The following is a 19804-nucleotide window of genomic DNA, read 5'->3' on the forward strand; positions in this document are numbered from 1 at the left end:
TAGTCCTGAACACGTATAATAAACATCTTAAGACATTTAGGTCACTTCAGTGTCTTAATAAGATTTTTTAAAATAATTTTTGTAGCCCCTAAAAAAGTGGCTAGCCACTGAAAATTTTAACAAGTGGTAGTAAAAGCTCTCCAAAGCCATGCTCATGATATTTCTAACTCTTTTTTTTCTTTGCGGTACGCGGGCCTCTCACTGCTGTGGCCTCTCCCATTGCGGAGCACAGGCTCCGGACACGCAGGCTCAGTGGCCATGGCTCACGGGCCCAGCCGCTCCGCGGCATGTGGGATCTTCCCGGACCGGGGCACGAACCCGTGTCCCCTGCATCTGTATCGGCAGGCGGACTCTCAACCACTGCGCCACCAGGGAAGCCCTCTAACTCTTAAGATCTGTTTGTACCTCGTAATACTAAGAATTACATATCAAATACAGAAAATGAACAGGACATATTAGATCCTGAAATAGTAAGTTGCTTTTAGTTCTCAACTCAGATTTGGATATGTGCAACATGAGCAGCAAATAAAAAATACAATGAAAAGTTTAGTACTGCACTGTTAATAATTAAAAGACCCAGTCCCGTATGAATTCTAGTTGGTAAGTCTGCCCACTTCAGGAAGGGAACTAGTTCCTAAAAAACAAACCATTAAACAGACAGGGATAGGTTTTTTAACATTAAAATGCATACTTCATGACATTTTAAGATTCTCAACATCTTATATCCTTATGTCCTTTCATTATCTGAGAAGTAATTAAAATAACTAATGAAACTGCAATCTAACTAAAAGGACACTGGTTGATGCTAACTCTTATTGGCAACATATATTATATCAGTTCTTGTATATGAAGTCCCCGAACTGCTAATAAAAATATTTAAGACACAGATCTACAACAAATTGTGTTGCCAATCAGGTTATCATTATCTTGTATAAACCATGAAAATTGGAATCATGTGAGCAGAAGGTTAGATTAATTCTCCATTCTCATTATAAGCACAGGTGTAGCACAAACACCATGTGAAATAACCAATTAAAATGAAAAGAAAAATCTGCTTTTTCATTAACTGCCTTCACTGCATGACCAATTAGAAAATTATTTAATATTAATATTCTGCATATACCAAAAGTAATTTTCATAGTAACTAACATAGGTAAGAGAGCAAAAATGGCTCTTTATCTATGGTACTATTCAAAATCTGCATTCTCTTGGAGGGAACTCTGATAACTTTTTTTTAAGCCCTTTTAAAAACATAATATATTATGGATATTTATCTAAAAATAGGAAGAGTCTTTTTTAACAGATGAGAAGCCAAGGCTCTGAGAAATTAAGTGACTTATTTGAGGTCACATGTTACCCAGGAGATGTTAATAATTTGCTGAATGACACAGAGCTGGCAAACGGTAGCAAGCATCCCCCCCACCCCGACAATGTTCTGACCAGAGCATGGCCACTACTGTGCTACCCATCTAGAATATTCCAGACTAAATAGGTATCTAAACATGAGCTGGTTTTGAGCCAATCGCCACTGGCAACAACCCTACTGTTGAGTCCAAGAATAAGCATGACTGAACATTTTGTAGATTTGGGGATTTTGATGGCTGTGCTACTTGTGTGTAAAAACAAAGAAAAGGCTACACACAAGAAGACTCAGTAACTTGAGTTATCTATATTCCAAAGCTTGCCTCCTTCACACTCATACATTCACATTTCCAAAGACCAGCTCATGATAACCATCTCAGGTTTGAATCCATGATTGTTAAATCCATGGGATCGGAAAAATTACATGTCAGGTTCGAAAGGGGCTTTAACCATCACCTAGCCTGGTCACTGACATGAATCCCCTCTCTGATATCCCCACCAGGTAGATGGGTAACCTCTACCGGACTGTTGGGTTTTTTTAAAATTTATTTTATTCAAGTATAGTTGATTTACAATGTTGTGCTAATTTCTGCTGTAGAGCAAAGTGGCTCAGTTATACACATATATACAGTCTTTTTCATATTCTTTTCCATTATGGTTTATCACAGGATATTGAATATAGTTCCCTGTGCTACACAGTAGGACCTTGTTGTGTATCCATTCTATATATAATAGTTTGCATCTGCTAACCCCAACCACCTCCCGCTCCGTCCCTCTGCCACCTCCCCGCCCCCTTGGCCACCACCAGTCTGTTCTCTGTGTGCTGGACTCTCTCATACAGCCCTGGCCACCTCAGCCGAGAGCCCACTCCGTCTACGGACAAGGTAACCCTTAGAAGGCTCTGCCTTACCTGACCTAAAATCCTTTCACCAGGACAACTCCTTCGGGTAATTTAAACAATTCTAATCTCACTTCTTCAGGATAGCTTTTCAAACATTTAAACTATAGCCACCATGCCGCATAGGCTTCTCCCTTCTTCGCCCTAGGTTAAACACCTGTGATTCTTAACGAGTTATTTCTCGAATGTGAGCTCTAGGATTTTGAGTCCTCTCATCCCTTGGGCCACTCTCTGCTCAGAATGGCGAGTCTGGCTGTGCACGTCTGCAGGTCTTCAGCGGGCACCACTAAATGCAGTTACTCCAGGCCCGCTCTGGTCCCCGTGGAGAGAGCAAACACCTCACCAGAGCTTCTCAGTTAAGGGCCCACAGGTACTAGGTGCTATTTGCTTCTCTTTGGGTGGCAATGACCATTTGTTGTTATTGACAACACAGATGTAGGCCACCTATAGGATTCATAGATGTAAAAGTGGGAATCCTTTCATTAAATAAAAATTTTAAAACCTTGAAAACCTAAGAACACCTATCACTTTATCCGAACTGCTTGACCACATTAGTAGGTATACATGGAAGTTCTTGCTTTTGCAAACTTTAATTAACAATATTTGTTTCAATATTATGGACATTATCAGTACATGTAGGACATAGTAAACTCTCAGAATGTTACTGAATTATAATTCCTATACTTATATGAAACATATTATTATCTAGGGTCATAGTGGACATCCTTATCTGAAGATAACTGAGTAAACAGCAAAATATTTTATTTTTAAAAACAACATCACCTTTTCAATCCTAAAACCATCCTAACATTTGATTCTCTTTGGTGTATTTTATGATTTTCCTTGACCATCTTAATGTATGCTCTTTGGAATCAGCTATATACAGCAAGACCATGTATTTAGATGGCTTGGGGTGAATTCAGATACAAAAACATTTTCCTTCTGGGCAAAGTAATAAAATGACATTCTTGCTCCTCCCACTATAAGTCAAACAGAGGTCAGTTCCCGCAACCCTGTATCTGTTTAAATAAACTGGTCCAGCTGTTTGTTTCTAAAATGCCCTTTGACCTTGTGTCTCATCCTCCCCGCTTCTGTGACAGAATGCTTTACTTTCCATTGTAGAAGATTCTAAATTATCAAGAATCTTCTAAACACTGAACCAAAAAAGACCTTTGGATTGTATGTAAACTTACATGAACATATTCCCTTCTTATAACACTGTCATTTCAAGAAGCATCAGTAAAATAGTTATTTTAAACTCATATGTATGAATACATAAATATATATTAGAGCTTGAACATAAGAAGAAAGTGTTTTTTAAGAGAAATAAAAGAGAATGACAAAATTCCAATTTCAAAGTACAATAAAAAATACATTCTCCAATATCCATAAAATAGTTTAAGATGAAATATACCCATGAAATACACACAATCTTTGGAATTTTCCATATTGATAAGGTCTTTTTAAAAAGCCTGTGCGTTTAAAAATGTAAGAGAAAACTTTTACAATTTTACAATTGATGTCCAAACATTATAGCCCTTAAAACTCAGATGTATAATGTCAGGAATACGTGATAACAGGACAGTTTTTCTTACTCATTAAAATAGTTTCACACCTTGGTTTAATAGAATGTAGCTCAAATTTGCCATAGACTGGGCATTTTAAAAGGTAATCCTTTTAGTTAAGTATCCTTTAAGGTTGAGAAACATACTGTCTGCATTTCCATATTTCATTCCAAACATCAAGGTATATGTTTTTAAAAATCCCATTTTGCTTTGAAAACACAATCTTCTTTTGTGAAGTACTTTTTAAGAACTGGACACCCTGTAGGTGGTAGAAAACTGAATTAGAGAAAGAATTCTTAAATTTCCTTTACTCGTAGAATCATGGATTAGAATTTCTTCCTGTGACCAAACTGTCTCCTTTCTCAAAACAAGAAGTTTTACAAAGGAAAGGAAGATAATGGATGGGCTTTAGAGCTTTATTCCATGTCAAAATAAACAGAGATGTATTTCTTTTTACCTAATTATTTGTTTAGGACTCAAGTCCCTTAATAAAGGGGGAGTGGGAGGTTGAAAGGGGAGCAAAACCTTCAAATATCTGAGACATGGGATCATCTAAAAACGGAATTTTATCATTTGCATTTTTAAAATAGGAATCAGACAAGGAGAATGGGAGATGAATCTTGAGTTCTGCTAAAAAGAGATACAGGAAGTTTTGCTCTATTCTTTCGTGTCTTTGCCCCTAGATGTTTATTTATTATTAGACTTTTTTTTTTTCCCCATTCTGCTAATTCCACCTACCTCCTTTTATTCTCGGTCTAGATCTGGTAGAACAGCTTTCTAAAGTTGACCTTTGTCCTTTAGTTTATCCTCCACTCCCTGCCCTGGTTCCTTCCCATGAAACTGGATTGTTAAATTTAGTTTTCTCTTTGTGAGAACCAGGAGGGGTGGCCAGATCATAGTGGGCATCCATTAGGACCAAACACCAGGTATATCTGCCCAGTTCCACAGGCAACTTTCCCACGTGGCTTTGCCCTTGGTCTTCCTTGTATGGTTCTCCATAATACTGACCAAAGGAAGGAAAAACTACTTGCTCACTTTCAGAAATGGAATTTTCACCTTTCCTCAATTCTACTTCTCAGTGTTTACCACTTACTTATTCACTGATGATTAAGGGGAGTCCATATTTTGTTACTTTAACATGCCACAGCCAACTCATGGAACCGCATCAAATCAAATAAAAATAAAATTCTGACAAAATGCTGTTGTTGCTAAACAATGACATGACTCTCAGTCATTCCCATAGTGCTTCTTGCCAACTAGGCATAAGTGACCAGCCAGCAGGATGGCAGGTACCCATTTAAGTATGTAGAAATGCCATTTTACAATATGTACCCTCCTTTGCCTAAGAAGCTAAAATTATTAACTATTAAGAAAAGATTTCATTAAATAACAGGATATGGTAGTAAAAATGCTTTATAAACCTATACTATCCATTAAGGAAAGTATTAATTATAGTCATCTTGATTACTATTTAGGTATACTTAAGAATACTTACATATAGACTTTAATAATAATAAAAATTAATACCATGCATTCTTAAGTATCAATATTAGTACTGGTGATTTCTGCACGCACGATTCTTTATTCAGTTAAACATGAACAACATGCAACTATAATACTTAATTGCTATATAATTCATTTTATTTATATTCATTGCTATAAATATTTTTATAGAATTAAGCCTTGTGAAATATCTTCAAATATAAAATTTCACATTGGAAAGTAGTTGCTGGATTCCAGAGTTTTGTTCTTTCTTTTTCCATGAATTTTCTTGATGTAGCATTTCTTTCAGCTTTATCGCAGTCACTTAAAGAAAATTATATATCCAACATTTTTTTTTAAGCCAGCATTTTCTAATATAACTTTAAGGCCTGTTTTATAAACAAACGTTTCAGGGAACAAGTTCTAGCTGTTTCCCACATGACACTCTGTTCTTTTAAACAAGAAATTGACTTCAAAATCTTTTGTTGGAATTCTCTATTTTAGATTTACATTTACTTATTGGATTTAATGATCTGTAACTGGCAGACTTCAGGGTCCAAGCCTTCTTCTACGCTCCCTTTCTCTGTGAAGTAAAACTTCATGAAACATGATTTTAAGATGCTCAAGAAAGTTGATTCAATCTCAAGTCAAACCTAATGAAATCATGTTTTTGGCGCTGTCTTCTAGTTTCTCAACCTCCTCCAGGATCTGACAGTTTCAGGACTGCAATACATCATCTGTGTGTCTGAGGCCGGGGGAGGTGACTGAACAGGAGGGGAGAAGGGAGCATGTGTTTTGCTCTCCATCCACTCTAGAAACATAATATTGGAATTTTGCTCAAATCACAAGAAGCCCATCAATCAGAGGTCTGAGAAGGTTCCCCTTCTCTAGAAGTGATAGGTATATTTGGCAAACTACTCTAGAAAAAAGTGAAGCTAAGACAGTTGAGGAAGTTAATTATATATAAAATTTCTTGCAAGCAACTAGTGAAAAAAGTCACTAATTAGTTGAGAAATATAATGCAAAGTAAAAACAAAACCCAAGTTTCATTTTGGACTTTATATGTTGAAATAACTTGCAAACACTTCATCACTTGGTTATATATTACAGGAAGTTTTCCTTGAAAGCAAATTGGAAAATGACTTCTTTTTACTCTAAAAAAAATAGAAGCTCAGCTTGCTAAATCCTTTAATCTGAACTGAATTCAAAGCAAGGGTGGCTCCCTTAGTGCAGAGTCTCTAATTCTTTTGCTACCTTCTATATCACTAAAGCCTTAGGCTCTAAACTCAGTTGAATCAATTGTAGGGCTGTCTCACTAGACCTAGCATAAGAAATACCCAGTAGTTATACGTATCTTAAGTATGCATATAAACATAGGTAACCAAATGGCATCTATAAAATATTTACTTAAATGGGACAATTTGTCAAATTTGATTTTGTATAACCTTGTAAATATTTTTTTAAATGTGGTTTACTTCAAGTATATGAAATTAAAGTGATTATTAGCACAATGATTAAGCAATAGGATAATCTAGCAAAACTTCCTTTACTAATGAAAAGCTAAAATGGGAATAATAATACCTTCAAAGAATAAATGTGTCTCTGATTTAAGCTGAACCATTTTTCATATAAATTCTCATTTTCCCATATTCACAAAATTCAATAAAATTGCATCTAACTAAATATCCCTTAAACATTACAGAATAAGTATACAGTTATTTAAAACAAATCTTAATGTTCTGCCAATTTCCATTGTAAAGAGGATGACCAGATAATTTATCATCTACACTGGGAAAATTTTGAGAGTAGAAAGAACATTATTAATAATTATGCTGGGCAACAGGCATAAACCGTGAATGTCCCATGCAATTGGGGTGTATGGGCTACCCTACTGATCAAATATGCACCTATTTTCCCAAACAGAATTTCCCCTCAATAATTGGAATTGACCAGCCCAGCATGTATACTGTGTTAGGTGACCAGCCTAGCATGCATACCGTGTTCTAGAATCTCAGCACCATCTTGGAGTAGCTCTCAGCTCTTTCCTTTCTCTAGAATCTCTCCTTTATTTGTCTCAAGCCTTCACTAACTAGAAACTTCCAGGCCTGGAGTCTCTACTCATGCCAAGGGAAGATATCTCAAAATTTAGCTCGATTTTTTCTTTTCACCTGGTCACAGATTAGGTTTGACCTGAATGGAGGCCTGTGTCTGTTCCTCAGAATGTTCACTGTAACTTCTGTTTCAATTAGCAATGTTCGAAACCTAAGCTCTATGTAATGTATATCAGTATGTAACCTGTAGGCCCTTACACACAAATGGAACCACTTAAACTAAAAGGCAAAATCTCTCAATTGATGTATATGACAAAATCTTTCAAATGAGGACAATAAAACCAACAAAACGACCTCCTCTTGGAACTTGTCAAATCTTTGAAAAATGCTTACGGTCATCGAAGTCACATTGGGGAAAGTTTGGAGAATGTACATTTCACTTCTGAGTTGCCAGCCTTTTCTTTGAACACCATTGCTCATAATTATCACAGTCAAAACACGGGCCACAGGCAGGAAGAGTGAGAGCACTGTCTGGTGGGAAGAGCGTGAGAACTGAGTAGGAAAACTGCCACTTACTGACTCTGAGATCATAGCAGTATTTAGGTGCTGGAATTGTGATGATCAAGTGAGTGGACGTTTTATGCAAAGTGCTTTGTAAACTGTAAAACCTAAGACAGAGGTTTGCTGGGGATAGTGTCCTTATGATTCTCAAAAATACCTAATGGTACAAAAACTTATATACAAATTCTTATGGCAGCAAAAGATGGAAACAACCCAAATGTCCATCAACAAACGAACTAATAAAGAAAATGTGCTAGGGCTTCCCTGGTGGCGCAATGGTTGAGAGTCCGCCTGCTGATGCAGGGGACACGGGTTCGTGCCCCGGTCCGGGAAGATCCCACATGCCGCGGAGCGGCTAGGCCCGTGAGCCATGGCCGCTGAGCCTGCGCGTCCGGCGCCTGTTGCTCCGCAATGGGAGAGGCCACAACAGTGAGAGGCCCGCGTACCGCAAAAAAAAAAAAAAAAAGAAAGAAAATGTGCTATGCCCATACAATGGAACATTATTCAGCCATCAAGAGGAATGAAGTTTGACACGTTACAACGTGAATGAAACTTGAAAACATAATGCTAAGTGAAGGAAACCAGTCACAAAAGACCACAGATTTTGTGATCACATTTATGTGAAATGTCCAGAATAGACCAATCTATACAGACAGAAAATAGATTTGTGGTAGAGCTGGGGATGGATGTATGGGGAGGATGCAGGGTTTCTTTCTGAGGTGGTGAAAATGTTCTCAAACTGACTGTGGGGATGGTTGCCCATATCTGTGAATATACTTAAAACCACTGAATTGTACAATTTAAATGAGTGATTTGCGTGGTATGTGAATTATATCTCAGTAAAGCCATTAAAAATAAATACATAACGGTGGAATGCATGAGACACCGGACCAGGCCCTCCTTGCCTCTAATTAGGGGTGTAATATTGTAAGGCCCTGAGCCTCATCTGTTAAAGGATGCACACAATCTTATCCAGGACTTGGACTCTGTCATTCTATAGCATTGTTTCTAAAATTTTAATCCATGCTCCTTTTGATAAACTTCAAAATCTCCTATCCCTTTGTTACTTGCTATTTCAAAAGGAATAGCACGACAAAAATCAAAAGTTAATTCCCAAGACGCTTTTTTATACTACATTCGCTCAGAATGATTCTGATCTGCCTTTTCTGGCCACTCTCTCCAGTCCCCACTTGGCCCTGAGGATGGGAATCCCTGCCATAACCCATTGCACTGTCCTTTCTGTAAACAGTCCTGCCAGGTAACTAGCCATGGGAGCTGAGACCTGACATCTTTGGACACATACAATTCTTTCCATTAGCTTTTCAACATCTCCTACACCCTACCCTTTCCAAGTACATATGAACTCTGACCCAAACTAGGGATCAAATAAAGTCAACTGTAGCAGATGTTCTAGTGATGCAGGCCAACAAAACCCTTCAACTAGACAACAACCCTCAAAACTACCAGTTTACATTCAAATCAGCATCCTAAAGTAGAACATACTGGAAACTTAAAAGATATATATTTGTAATCACGGTGCATTTAATTCCAACCGTCTGCAACATACTATTCTTTCTCTTTTCATAAATTTATTTATTTTATTTATTTATTTTTGGCTGCGTTGGGTCTTCACTGCTGCCTGTGGGCTTTCTCTAGTTGCGGTGAGTGGGGACTACTCTTCATTGTGGTGCGCGGGCTTGTCACTGCGGTGGCTTCTCATGTTGAGGAGCATGGGCCCTAGCTGTGCAGGCTTCAGTAGTTGTGGCATGTGGGCTCAGTATTGTGGCTCGCGGGCTCTAGAGCGCAGGTTCACTAGTTGTGGCACATGGGCTCAGTATTGTGGCTCGCGGGCTCTAGAGTGCAGGCTCAGTAGTTGTGGCACATGGGCTTAGTTGCTCCCTGGCAGGTGGGATCTTCCCAGAGCAGGGCTCCAACCCATGTCTGCTGCCCTGGCAGGCGGATTCTTAACCACTGCACCACCAGGGAAGCCCCAATATACTATTCTTGAAAAATAGTGACCAAATCAGTAGTAAGCCAGATGTCTCCCATGACAGGAAATACGTTTTTGACCTAAGTTACATTTAGAATCCAAGACCAATAATTCTCACGGGCCTGAAAGAGTTAATGTATTTGCAAAAGGAAGTACTTTTTCCCTTCTTCAGTGATGGGATCTAATCTTGTGGCCCTTTAACCACATTGGTTAAGAGGGTAAAAGGAAAAAGGAGCTCTCAAGGGTGGGAAGAGATTAAGGTTTTTTGTTTATTTGTTATTGTTCAGGTGTCAAGAGCCCCATAGAGTTAATTATTTCCCATATTAATGGGTCAGGCTTAAGGGCCTCATAAGAATGGAAATAAAATAAGGAGGAGAATATCAAAGGCTATGAGGGCATGTAACGGGACAGCCCTGTATTTGCCAAAGTTACAAACATCCATGTTGTTGGCGTGGTTTTTTTGTTTGTTTTTTGCTCTTTCATTTTATTTTATTTTTTTTACATCTTTATTGGAGTATAATTGCTTTACAATGGTGTGTTAGTTTCTGCTGTATAACAAAGTGAATCAGCTATACATATACATATGTTCCCATATCTCTTCCCTCTTGCGTCTCCCTCCCACCCTCCCTATCCCACCCCTCTAGGTGGTCACAAAGCACCGAGCTGATCTCCCTGTGCTATGCGGCTGCTTCCCACTAGCTATCTACCTTACGCTTGGTAGTGTATATATGTCCATGTGTTGGCGTGTTTTTGTTGTTATTTTTTTTAAATGCTCTCTTTCCCCTTAAAAATTAACAAAAGAAACACAACAAAACCCTGATAATCTACACAAAGTTCCAGGCATTCACACATTGGAGCCACGCAGATCCAAGACATTTGCCCTCAGAAACACTCCCTCCCCATGCACCCCTGGCTCCTCTCCATTTTTGAGAAACTTGTCTTATTCAACAAGGAGGCAACATTTGCCCCACTTTTTACTATTTCAGGCTGCCTCTTTAATCACTCAGAAATGCTGTTTGTTTTAAGTAGGTGCAGCCTGAAGCCAGAGGGTGATGTAAGTGCGAGGGGAGAGGGGGGTCTCTGTGGGCACAGCTCCTGTGCCCCAGTGCTCAATGGTTAATCACCCAACACCGGCCCGAGCAACTGTTGACACAAAATAGGTGGAGATCAGGTCTGTGCAAGCAGAAAATACCAGAAAGGCAAACTATATGTAAACACACTTAAGACAGATTTGACAAGAATAGACCTCAATCTGACTTGCTAGGAAACTCCTCAAGCCGAAAACCTCAATAATGTTCTCCGCTGAGGCTGTTTCCCCTGACAAAGTTTCCTTTGAGAAGAAAAAGAGTAACATTTTCAAAACTAAAATGAGTTTACAGAAGTCAGCGGAGACATGTGTCCCCTTGATGCACATAGTGTGAGTTTCGAATGTGCTCCTACATGCAGAAGTTATGTAATATAATACAGTTCTTGCAGGTACCCCTGGAGCACAGCCAAACGAGAGAGAAAAGAGAGGGGGAGAGAGAGAGAAGAGAGAGAGAGAGAGAGAGAAGGAGGGAGAGAGGAAAAAACCAGCATGTGCAAACAACCACAATTCAAAAAGTTATTTCTCCTGACCTATAAAACTCATGCAAAGGAGCAAATGGATAATGCTTAAACAGTCTTTTAATCTTATCTAACTGACACCTGACAACCCATTACTTATAGATTGTTAACGCACCAGCTAAAAAGTTTGTCATGTACAAAATTACTAGAGAAAAAGATTGAACGCCTGAGGAAAAAACAAATTTTGTTGTACATAACTTCAGAAATTCCGAGCCTATTATCTGTCATGCCCTTCACAGACTCAGAGCGCACCGCTAAAAACAACTGATTTATCTTTATTATGAATCCGAAAGTGACAGCACACATGTTTTTCATGTCTTGCGATAATGTTTAATTTCATCTAGTTTTTATTTTACAGGGCTTTGATTTGCTTATTTAAGATGAAGAAAAGTAACAATTTTGTAATGAATTGTCCGGTTTGTCTCTTTATCAAAGGCCCTGTTGTGTGTGGTTTTTTTCACCCGCCCCCCCCCCCCCGGCTTCTAATGTAAAATGGGGATCGTAATCAGCTTCAGAACATTCACCTTGCTTCAGTTCACGTTTTTACACCGTCTAGAATATCAGGGCTGGAAGAGGCTTATTACACTGCCACCAATTCCTCAGCCCTCCCCTTCCATTTAAGGCAGAGGAAACTGTTGCCCATGGAGACAAAGTGAGTTGATCAAGGACACACATCTACTTGGTGAGGAGTGGGGACGACAGATGATATGTTTGGACTCCAAACATTCTTTCCCCTGCGTATTCCCTCCCCTCACTCGCACTGTGTAAATTGTGTGCTGTCGTGAGGCTTACAGGGGAATCTGTTCCTCAGCCACCTGTGGATGCTGGGCCTTTCCCCCCTTGATTGGGGTGCCTCTCAGCCCCTCACTTCCCACACTCTCCTCAAGGGAGTCGGTTCCTGCTCTGCCGGCTGGGTGACACCCGGGGAGTTCTTTCCGTTTCTCTGATCGGACACTCGTGCCCAGACACTGAAAACAACAAGTCTGCTTAATTAGGACTTGCACCAAGTCCTGCTGACCTCCACACCGTGTTCGAAGTCAAGCACCAAGCCACTGGTTTTACTGCCTTGAAAGGGATATTCAGGAACACTGGGCTCACGATGGAATCAGTCTTCCAACTCACTCATCTCTGCACCTCGCTGGAGCCCCAACCTGGTCCTGAAAGTACCTTCAGGTTGTAACAACTCAGCTTCAGACCTCACACTCTCGTCCTCAAAAGCTCAGAGACTGTCCTTGAATGTTGGCTGGAGGAGAAACAGCAGTTACACAAAACAGTATCTGGACTTTCTAATCCATCTTCCTCCAACCCACCCCTTCCTGTTTCTCTTCTCACCTAGACTCAGGGTCCCCTGGTGGAAGGGGCAGGGTTTTTCCATCTGGCACAGTGGTCCAACACCCACCCTTCCGTGAGGACTTTCCATCTTTCCCAGTATTACCCATGTGATTGAACACAGTGGGGGGAAAAACCTCTGAGTAAACTTAGCGAGTAGAACTTACAACAAAGTGTATTTCACAGACTGCAGAGCCATTTTCAAAGACGACTGTTTGCTGGGAATTTTTTTAAAAATCTGCAGACAAAAGCAGCGTCTCCTTTGAATTCCTAAGACTCTCTGACATGACAATACCTGAAGTTTTCAAAATTCACAGCTCTTTTCCCTGCAAGCTATTTGCTCAGCTTCCCTAAATAATACCCTGCGTGCCTGGTACCTTGCCAGCTCTGTCTCAGGCAATATGCAAGCTAAACACTTTTTGACTGATTTCAATATTTTCTCATGAGCAACTAGACAGTATTTTATCTAGTGAATATTACTGACTGCTCTAATCTAAGCCCAGAGTAAGGGCCTGTAAAGGTAATATTATTAGAGTTGACACTCAAGGTAAAAAGCATAGCAATTAACTGTGGCCTGGAGAAAAACAACCCATTCTGAAAGGTACTGGAGAGCTGTTCTATTTATATTTCTCCTTCTCTTCCTTCTTTTAAAAATACTGCACCTGTTACTCCATTGATCAGTTAGGAAGTCTACCTTAAATGTAGGTTACACTTAAATTCTCAAGGGAAGAAGTTAAACCACCTGCTTAATAAAATTACCTCTTGTGTGTGAAGCGGTTCCATCCCTAGGTGATTCCTAGGCAAGGAAAATCACTATACACCCTGCACTTTCATTTTGTAGTTGAATAGGAAACAAATGACCCAGGACTCCTTGCTTGGTGCACTGTTTTTTCTTTTTACATCTGTTTTCCTTGCTTTTGTGTCATGCCTCTGTTTAGTTTTATTGACAAAACAATCTGTGCCTAATGTTTAAACAACATCTGTAAAATGTATTATTAAATTATGTTGGAAGAAAAAGCAGAGCAATTCTACGAAACCCCTGACCCCCTATTGATTTTTAGATCTCAGAAGTTGAAAGGATAATTTGTGAATGTTTTAACATTTACATCTACACAGGTACCTATATTTATAGAATCTTTGATCACTTATAAAAGTATTTGCTACATTATTACCATAACTCAGAAAGAAACTTGACCTTTTACGGTTGAATCTGTTTATTATAACAAGGGTGATCTTTTTTTTCTTTTTTTTTTTAAATAAGTTTACATTTTTACCTGCCAGGGGCAGAAATCTCCAAGGATGACATACTTTTTCCCCCCACTGGTAATAAATGGGAAGTGATGGCTGAATGTTTTGCAGTTTTGAAGGCAATAAATGAAGAAACTAGGAAAATCCGGTATATGTACTAAATCTGAGAACTTTAAGAGCTATGATGGTTCTGTAAAGTGTCACTGCGGAGGTTTGGATGCACCCTGGAATTTTATGCACCCTATTGATGGGGAGTGACTTTTCTGTCTACATACATACTGTATTTCACATAAACTATGTATTTTGCACCTAAGACCCATTGCCTTCCCAGAGAGGGTAAAGAAGTAATCATGGAACATTAGGTCTTAATGGGAAAGTGTGTGGATGAGAAGGGGTAAACAAAGAAACTAACATTTATTCAGTACACCCTAGGCTAGACCTCTGCTGAGGCAGGATGTGTCTGAGGCATCCAGCAAGAAAGATACAATGCAGGCACAAGTTCTCATCACATGGAGTTCCCAAGTCTGCAACATGGCTGTGAAAACATATAAGGGAGTTTTATTTGACCATTCTACACTCATATTTTCAATATAAAAGAATAAAGTTGGTGTATTCGGGAGAGAAAAGAACCCAGTATTGATTTTGTGTGTGTGTGTGAGTGCGCTCTTTCTTCAAAGTTCTACCTACATATGAAAAGACCCACCTAACCATCTATCTTAAAATTTAAGAAGTTTCCACTTAAATGACATTCAACATATTAGCAATATTTTTGCACTGATATAACAGAAGTATTTAGCACAACAACAATGAAAACACAAAAAGACAAAAGCACCAAATGCTATTATTTATCACTTTTGGCTCCAATCATAATTGGGAGTGAGGGAAGAAAGGAAGAAGAATACATACATTTATGGCACATGTTGTATTTCAAAAATTATTATGCTTTAAGTCAAAGTCTACCATGGCATGCTAGACTGAAATATTTAGGCAATTCGTTATGGAGGTTGATTTTTAAAAACATGCAGTTACCTCAAATACTTGGATAATTTAGGTAAAATATTTTTACCCAAATTATTTGCCTAATTGCCTCAATTCTCAAAAAATGTGCTGGCATAGACTTGTCCTACGATGTCTAATCTAATAAATGTCACATTCCCTCCCAGAACCCAATTCCTACAAGTACTAATACCCACCATTTTAAGAATACTCCTCTGTTTCTACTGACAAGTAGACCAAGTATGAGTTAGAGCAGTTATTTCTTTTAATCCAAGTTTTCTCTTAATTAATCAAATCTGTCTTGTTGTTTTACATTTAAATTCTCCCTGTGATCCCCTCTCCCCGCCAAATCCCATCTGCTTTGTCCTTAGTCAGCCAAGGCAAGTAGTATATATTACTTACGTCAATTAAAGACGCATAAAATTAGTTCAGCGCTGGAATGAAAGAATGTTACAACGCACCAAACTTTTCTCATCTCATTTTTCTGTCAAAACCTAACTTCAAGCTGCATCGGCCAGGGTTTCTATGACAAGCTAACAACTGACATGAGTTTATATTTTTCACTTTCATATTGTGTATTTCAATACATTATGTTACTGCCAGTAATTATGAGTGATCGACACCCAACCCGCCCTTCAGCGTTTATTAAATCTCTTCAACAGTGACTCATAGTTCATACAAAATGTACATGTGTGTTAACAAGTCTTTAAAAATCCAAAAAGGAAGAAACACATTTTAAATGTCGTGTCTAAATGAAGTGAAGGGGAAATGCTAAAATACTCATGAAGTGTTTTTGTTGTTTTTTTTTTTTTAATTATTATTTCCAGAATGAAGTAACTTGCGCTTGATGCTCAATACAGGAAAAATATTTACAGGCTGTCAAAAAGACTCTGTGTAATGTTTTTATTACAATAAAGAGAAATGAAAACCACTTGGTAGTTGTGCTTTTTATCTTCAAGTCTGCCATCTTTAAGATTTGCTCACATCTTGGGTTTCAATACAGTACCGTCTGGGTTTCCCCATTTTTCCATCATATTTCCAACTCAAAGCCCAAAGAAAAAGAAATCTATTATCAGCTCCTTAAAAGGTGAAGGTCTGGATGAAAATTAATATACTGCTAAAAACTCAGATCAAATGTGGGAATGTCATTATTCACCGAACTTAAGGGAAACAATTTCTATTACAACTTTTAGTTACTGGAGGGTAACTCTCTACCACAAATAAACTCGTTGCAGAGTTGAAACAGTTGCCAAATGCTCGGCAATGAAGTGCAAGCATAGGTCACTTCTAATTCCATACACAGAAGCGAGAGCACATGAACACTACACGGTGCCAGATGAGCACAGAATTGGGTTTACATCCCACGTAATGAGTAAAAGTGATTTTCAAGTTATGTGCCTGTGCAGAATTGAGTATCAGTGTGAAGTTTAGGGCAAAGTCTGCATCTATGTTGAAAAATTATTATCTGGCGTGTATTTTTTTTAAGTCCTTTTATTCCCTCCTCTTAATTGCAAAACCGAGGCAGTCTGATTGTGATCACTGTGCACAGAATCTAGGAAACGACAGTTGCATCCAGCTTGGTGTCACAGGAATGCCTGCCTGGCCGGGCAGCCACAGGAAATATCCCATAATGTCTTCTACCTGTGGCAAGCGGCTTGTATTGGAATCTGTTCTCTGGTAACAATGTTTGTGGGTGGAGCTTTCTAGCAGATCACCTGAATGGCAGCCCACTGCCTTCCTAAATGTTTAGGAATTTAGGTGTGCCTTCAAAATGGATGGTCTGCTCTATAATATCGTCCAGAACAATTTGGAAGACAAAGTTCAATTATATAGTATCCAGAGTCTTGAAAATTAAGATACAGCCGCAGGTACAAACAAGCAAACAAAAAAACCTCAGCAGCCACACGACTCCTAGTAACACACTCAGGTATAGTATGTCTTCCGTTGGTTCCTTATCCACTTGACTAAGAGGGCTGCAAAAACCGATCTCCCAAGGCTGCCGTAAGGTCATAGAAATTGATAACCCTTACAAGCAATGCTTATGTGAGTCTGTCTGTGTCTTGAAGATAGAGCACTTTGCAAATTAATCCTCCAAAGGCAAATATATTGTAAGTAGCTTGTTATCTCTAAAATACTAAATCGAAGAATACATGGGATTATATTGACAGAAATTACATTTTCTGTAATGGGGCTTAATATATCTGAAATCTCTCCCAAAGGCTCCCAGACTCTCTAACAGAGAAGGGTCTGTTAATGTAGGTGCAATGGACATCAAGAACAAATTTATTCACCAAAATGGATTAGGCCATGTAATCAGAGATTCTGTAATATTAATCTTTGACACTTATTGAAAAGAAAGAAATACTTCTGTCTGCAAACTGGCATTCTCAGTTCTCATCTTTCCCCAACCAGGCTTTGGGCCTTTTCTGGATTTTACTTCAAAGAGGATACGGTTTCCCCATCATAAACACTAATCTAAAAATATTAGGACAATTAATTAGACACTTAGTTTCAGAGGAGGTTGGATTTTGATACCCTTCACATATGACACTAGCTCTGGGTGACTGTATGAACGTGGCTTTCAGCACACTCACAAAGGGTAATAAATCATACTTCCTCAAAGGTTCCTTGCCACACCGCTGTACATTAAGTCAGAATATTGTTGGCTGGTACTTGGTACCTAATCTCAGCTTTCCCCCAGATCAGGAGTTCACACATTTATTTAGAAACAGTATTGCACAGCTCTGAGATACGTCAAGTTTTGAACAGCATCAAAGTAGAAACATACATTTTTTCTCTTTTTTCTATAGGGAGGTCAGAAGAAAGGAGAGCCCATCCTGGAATGCATATCCCTAACAAATTCTAACTGAACTTAGTTATTCAGCGAATTTAAAACCTGACAGGTATGTGATAGTGGATTTTCTTGTTTCATAGAAAAGAAGATATCACTCTTTCTATTGATTATGCTTACAAGTTAAAAAAAAAAGGATCATAGAGAGAGACATTTACAGAGCCATAGTGAACGTGAATTAAACACTAATATATACTATGCCTAAAATTTGTCAATTTATAAAGGAGGTGGAAAGCAATACACTGTTTTCTTTTCTATACTAGCAAGTGCTCTCACCCACCAGTCAATACTGTGTTCTCACCTTTGGATCAACAAGCCACGGGGGAAAACTGGGTGTGTCTTCTTAATGCAAAACATTAGCTGCAGGTCGCCAGAGGGGGAAGCAGATTGTGTGTAAACACAAAGCCAAATTACTTACCAATTGTTCACTTGAAGGATGGTGAGTCCTGTGTCTTGTGCCAACTGCTTTTTCTGTTCTTCAGAAGGGTAAGGGTGCTGAAAGAGGACAAAAAAGATAGGTTGTGCACGTACACTTTGGATACACAATGTGCACATCACATGTCAGGTGCAACGCTAGGTGCGAGGGATTCAATAATAAACACATATGCTCTGTTAAAAACAATATGTGTACTTCAGGCAATATTTAGGCTATTTTGTCAATAACCTAAGAGTCTAGCGAGGTCTATAATTAAAGGTAAAAATGCTGAGGTGTGTCACTCTTATTAATGGAATACTACATCATCTAATTAATGGCAATAAAAGACAAGCCAATTACCAAGATTAGTGAAGTGTATAAATAGCTACTTAGGATACGTGCAGAACCTTGATACTGAGTTTATTCTTTAACAGGTTTATTGGTTGCAAACACAAAATTCAGTAGGACCTTCACTGTATTTTATGGGATTAAAATAACAAGTTCTTTTTGAGCGTACAAAAGTGTACCACCTTAACGTGATATTTTCTAGAACCACAGATTTTTAAAGCTGAATCATTTGGACCAACAAGCTCAGCTCAGGTCCCCAGGAGTTAAGCACCTTGTTAACATGATATTCTCCTCCCAAAACACCATGTTGCTGGACGCAAATATCAAAATTAAAGTGGGTGTATTTAAAAACACACACACACACACACACACACTATTCATTTTAGCTCTTCTGCAAAGCACAAACAAATGAAATTCTACCAAAGTTGGCTTCCCTATCTGAATGTCAACGTATGCTGGGATTCTGAACACAGGCCAATATAAGGTCAAAGACCAGCACATTTTGCATGCGAAGAAAAAGCCTCAGGAGTTAGAGTGGATAAAAAAATATTACAGGATTAGATAATAAAATGAAATCTATACCTTCTTGTAAGATGTTTAGAATTCTACTAAGATTAGTTTTGGCAAGATACTTTCTGTTTAATAGTCAACTATATCTAAGTTTGAAATATACATTTCTAAAGCCTGGGAGAGGAGCTGAGGACATGGTTTCCATCCATTGGTGACATGGGCTACTTTGAAACACTGCACCCCAATAAATTCTCCCAAGATAATAATTGTTCTGATAGTCAACCTTCTATTCTCTTTATGAATGGGAAAGGGCACCCCCAACTCTCCATTTAACGATATGTGCCATCGGAAACTAAATTCTGGTCTATTGAATGCTAATTAACATAGCTTTCAATCTTATTAATAATGTCTGATTAGATGCTAAGAAGGCTCGTTAATGACCACTTCAATGCTCTTACATATAAGTTTAAATATGTTCTGTATCTATACACATGGGATTCGATTTGTGGAGAGCAGAGATGTAGCCATTTTTCCCATAAGCATTGTGTCTTGATTGTCACTTAATCAATAAATACACAGTTAGAATAAGGCTT

The 19804-nt window shown here is 38.6% G+C and overlaps 1 protein-coding gene across 9 annotated transcripts in view; it reads right to left on the minus strand.

Annotated features, from left to right (window-relative positions):
* Positions 1 to 19804, minus strand: part of MEIS1 (Meis homeobox 1) — a 138783-nt gene that overhangs the window by 7205 nt on the left and 111774 nt on the right. For 8 of the 9 annotated variants that reach the window (XM_089923086.1, XM_089923084.1, XM_089923087.1 and 5 more), the window contains one exon: positions 18357 to 18433. In XM_089923086.1, the coding sequence (XP_089779212.1) occupies positions 18357 to 18433 (77 nt within the window). Of the gene's footprint in view, positions 14627 to 18356; positions 18434 to 19804 lie in introns of all 9 variants that reach the window. The other variant, XM_089923085.1, reaches the window with a different exon arrangement.

The sequence above is a fragment of the Delphinapterus leucas genome, chromosome 13, assembly GCF_059928025.1.
Source record: "Delphinapterus leucas isolate spDelLeu-1000000601 "Yukka" chromosome 13, BTC_Dleu_Yukka2, whole genome shotgun sequence".
Taxonomy (NCBI): Eukaryota; Metazoa; Chordata; class Mammalia; order Artiodactyla; family Monodontidae; genus Delphinapterus; species Delphinapterus leucas.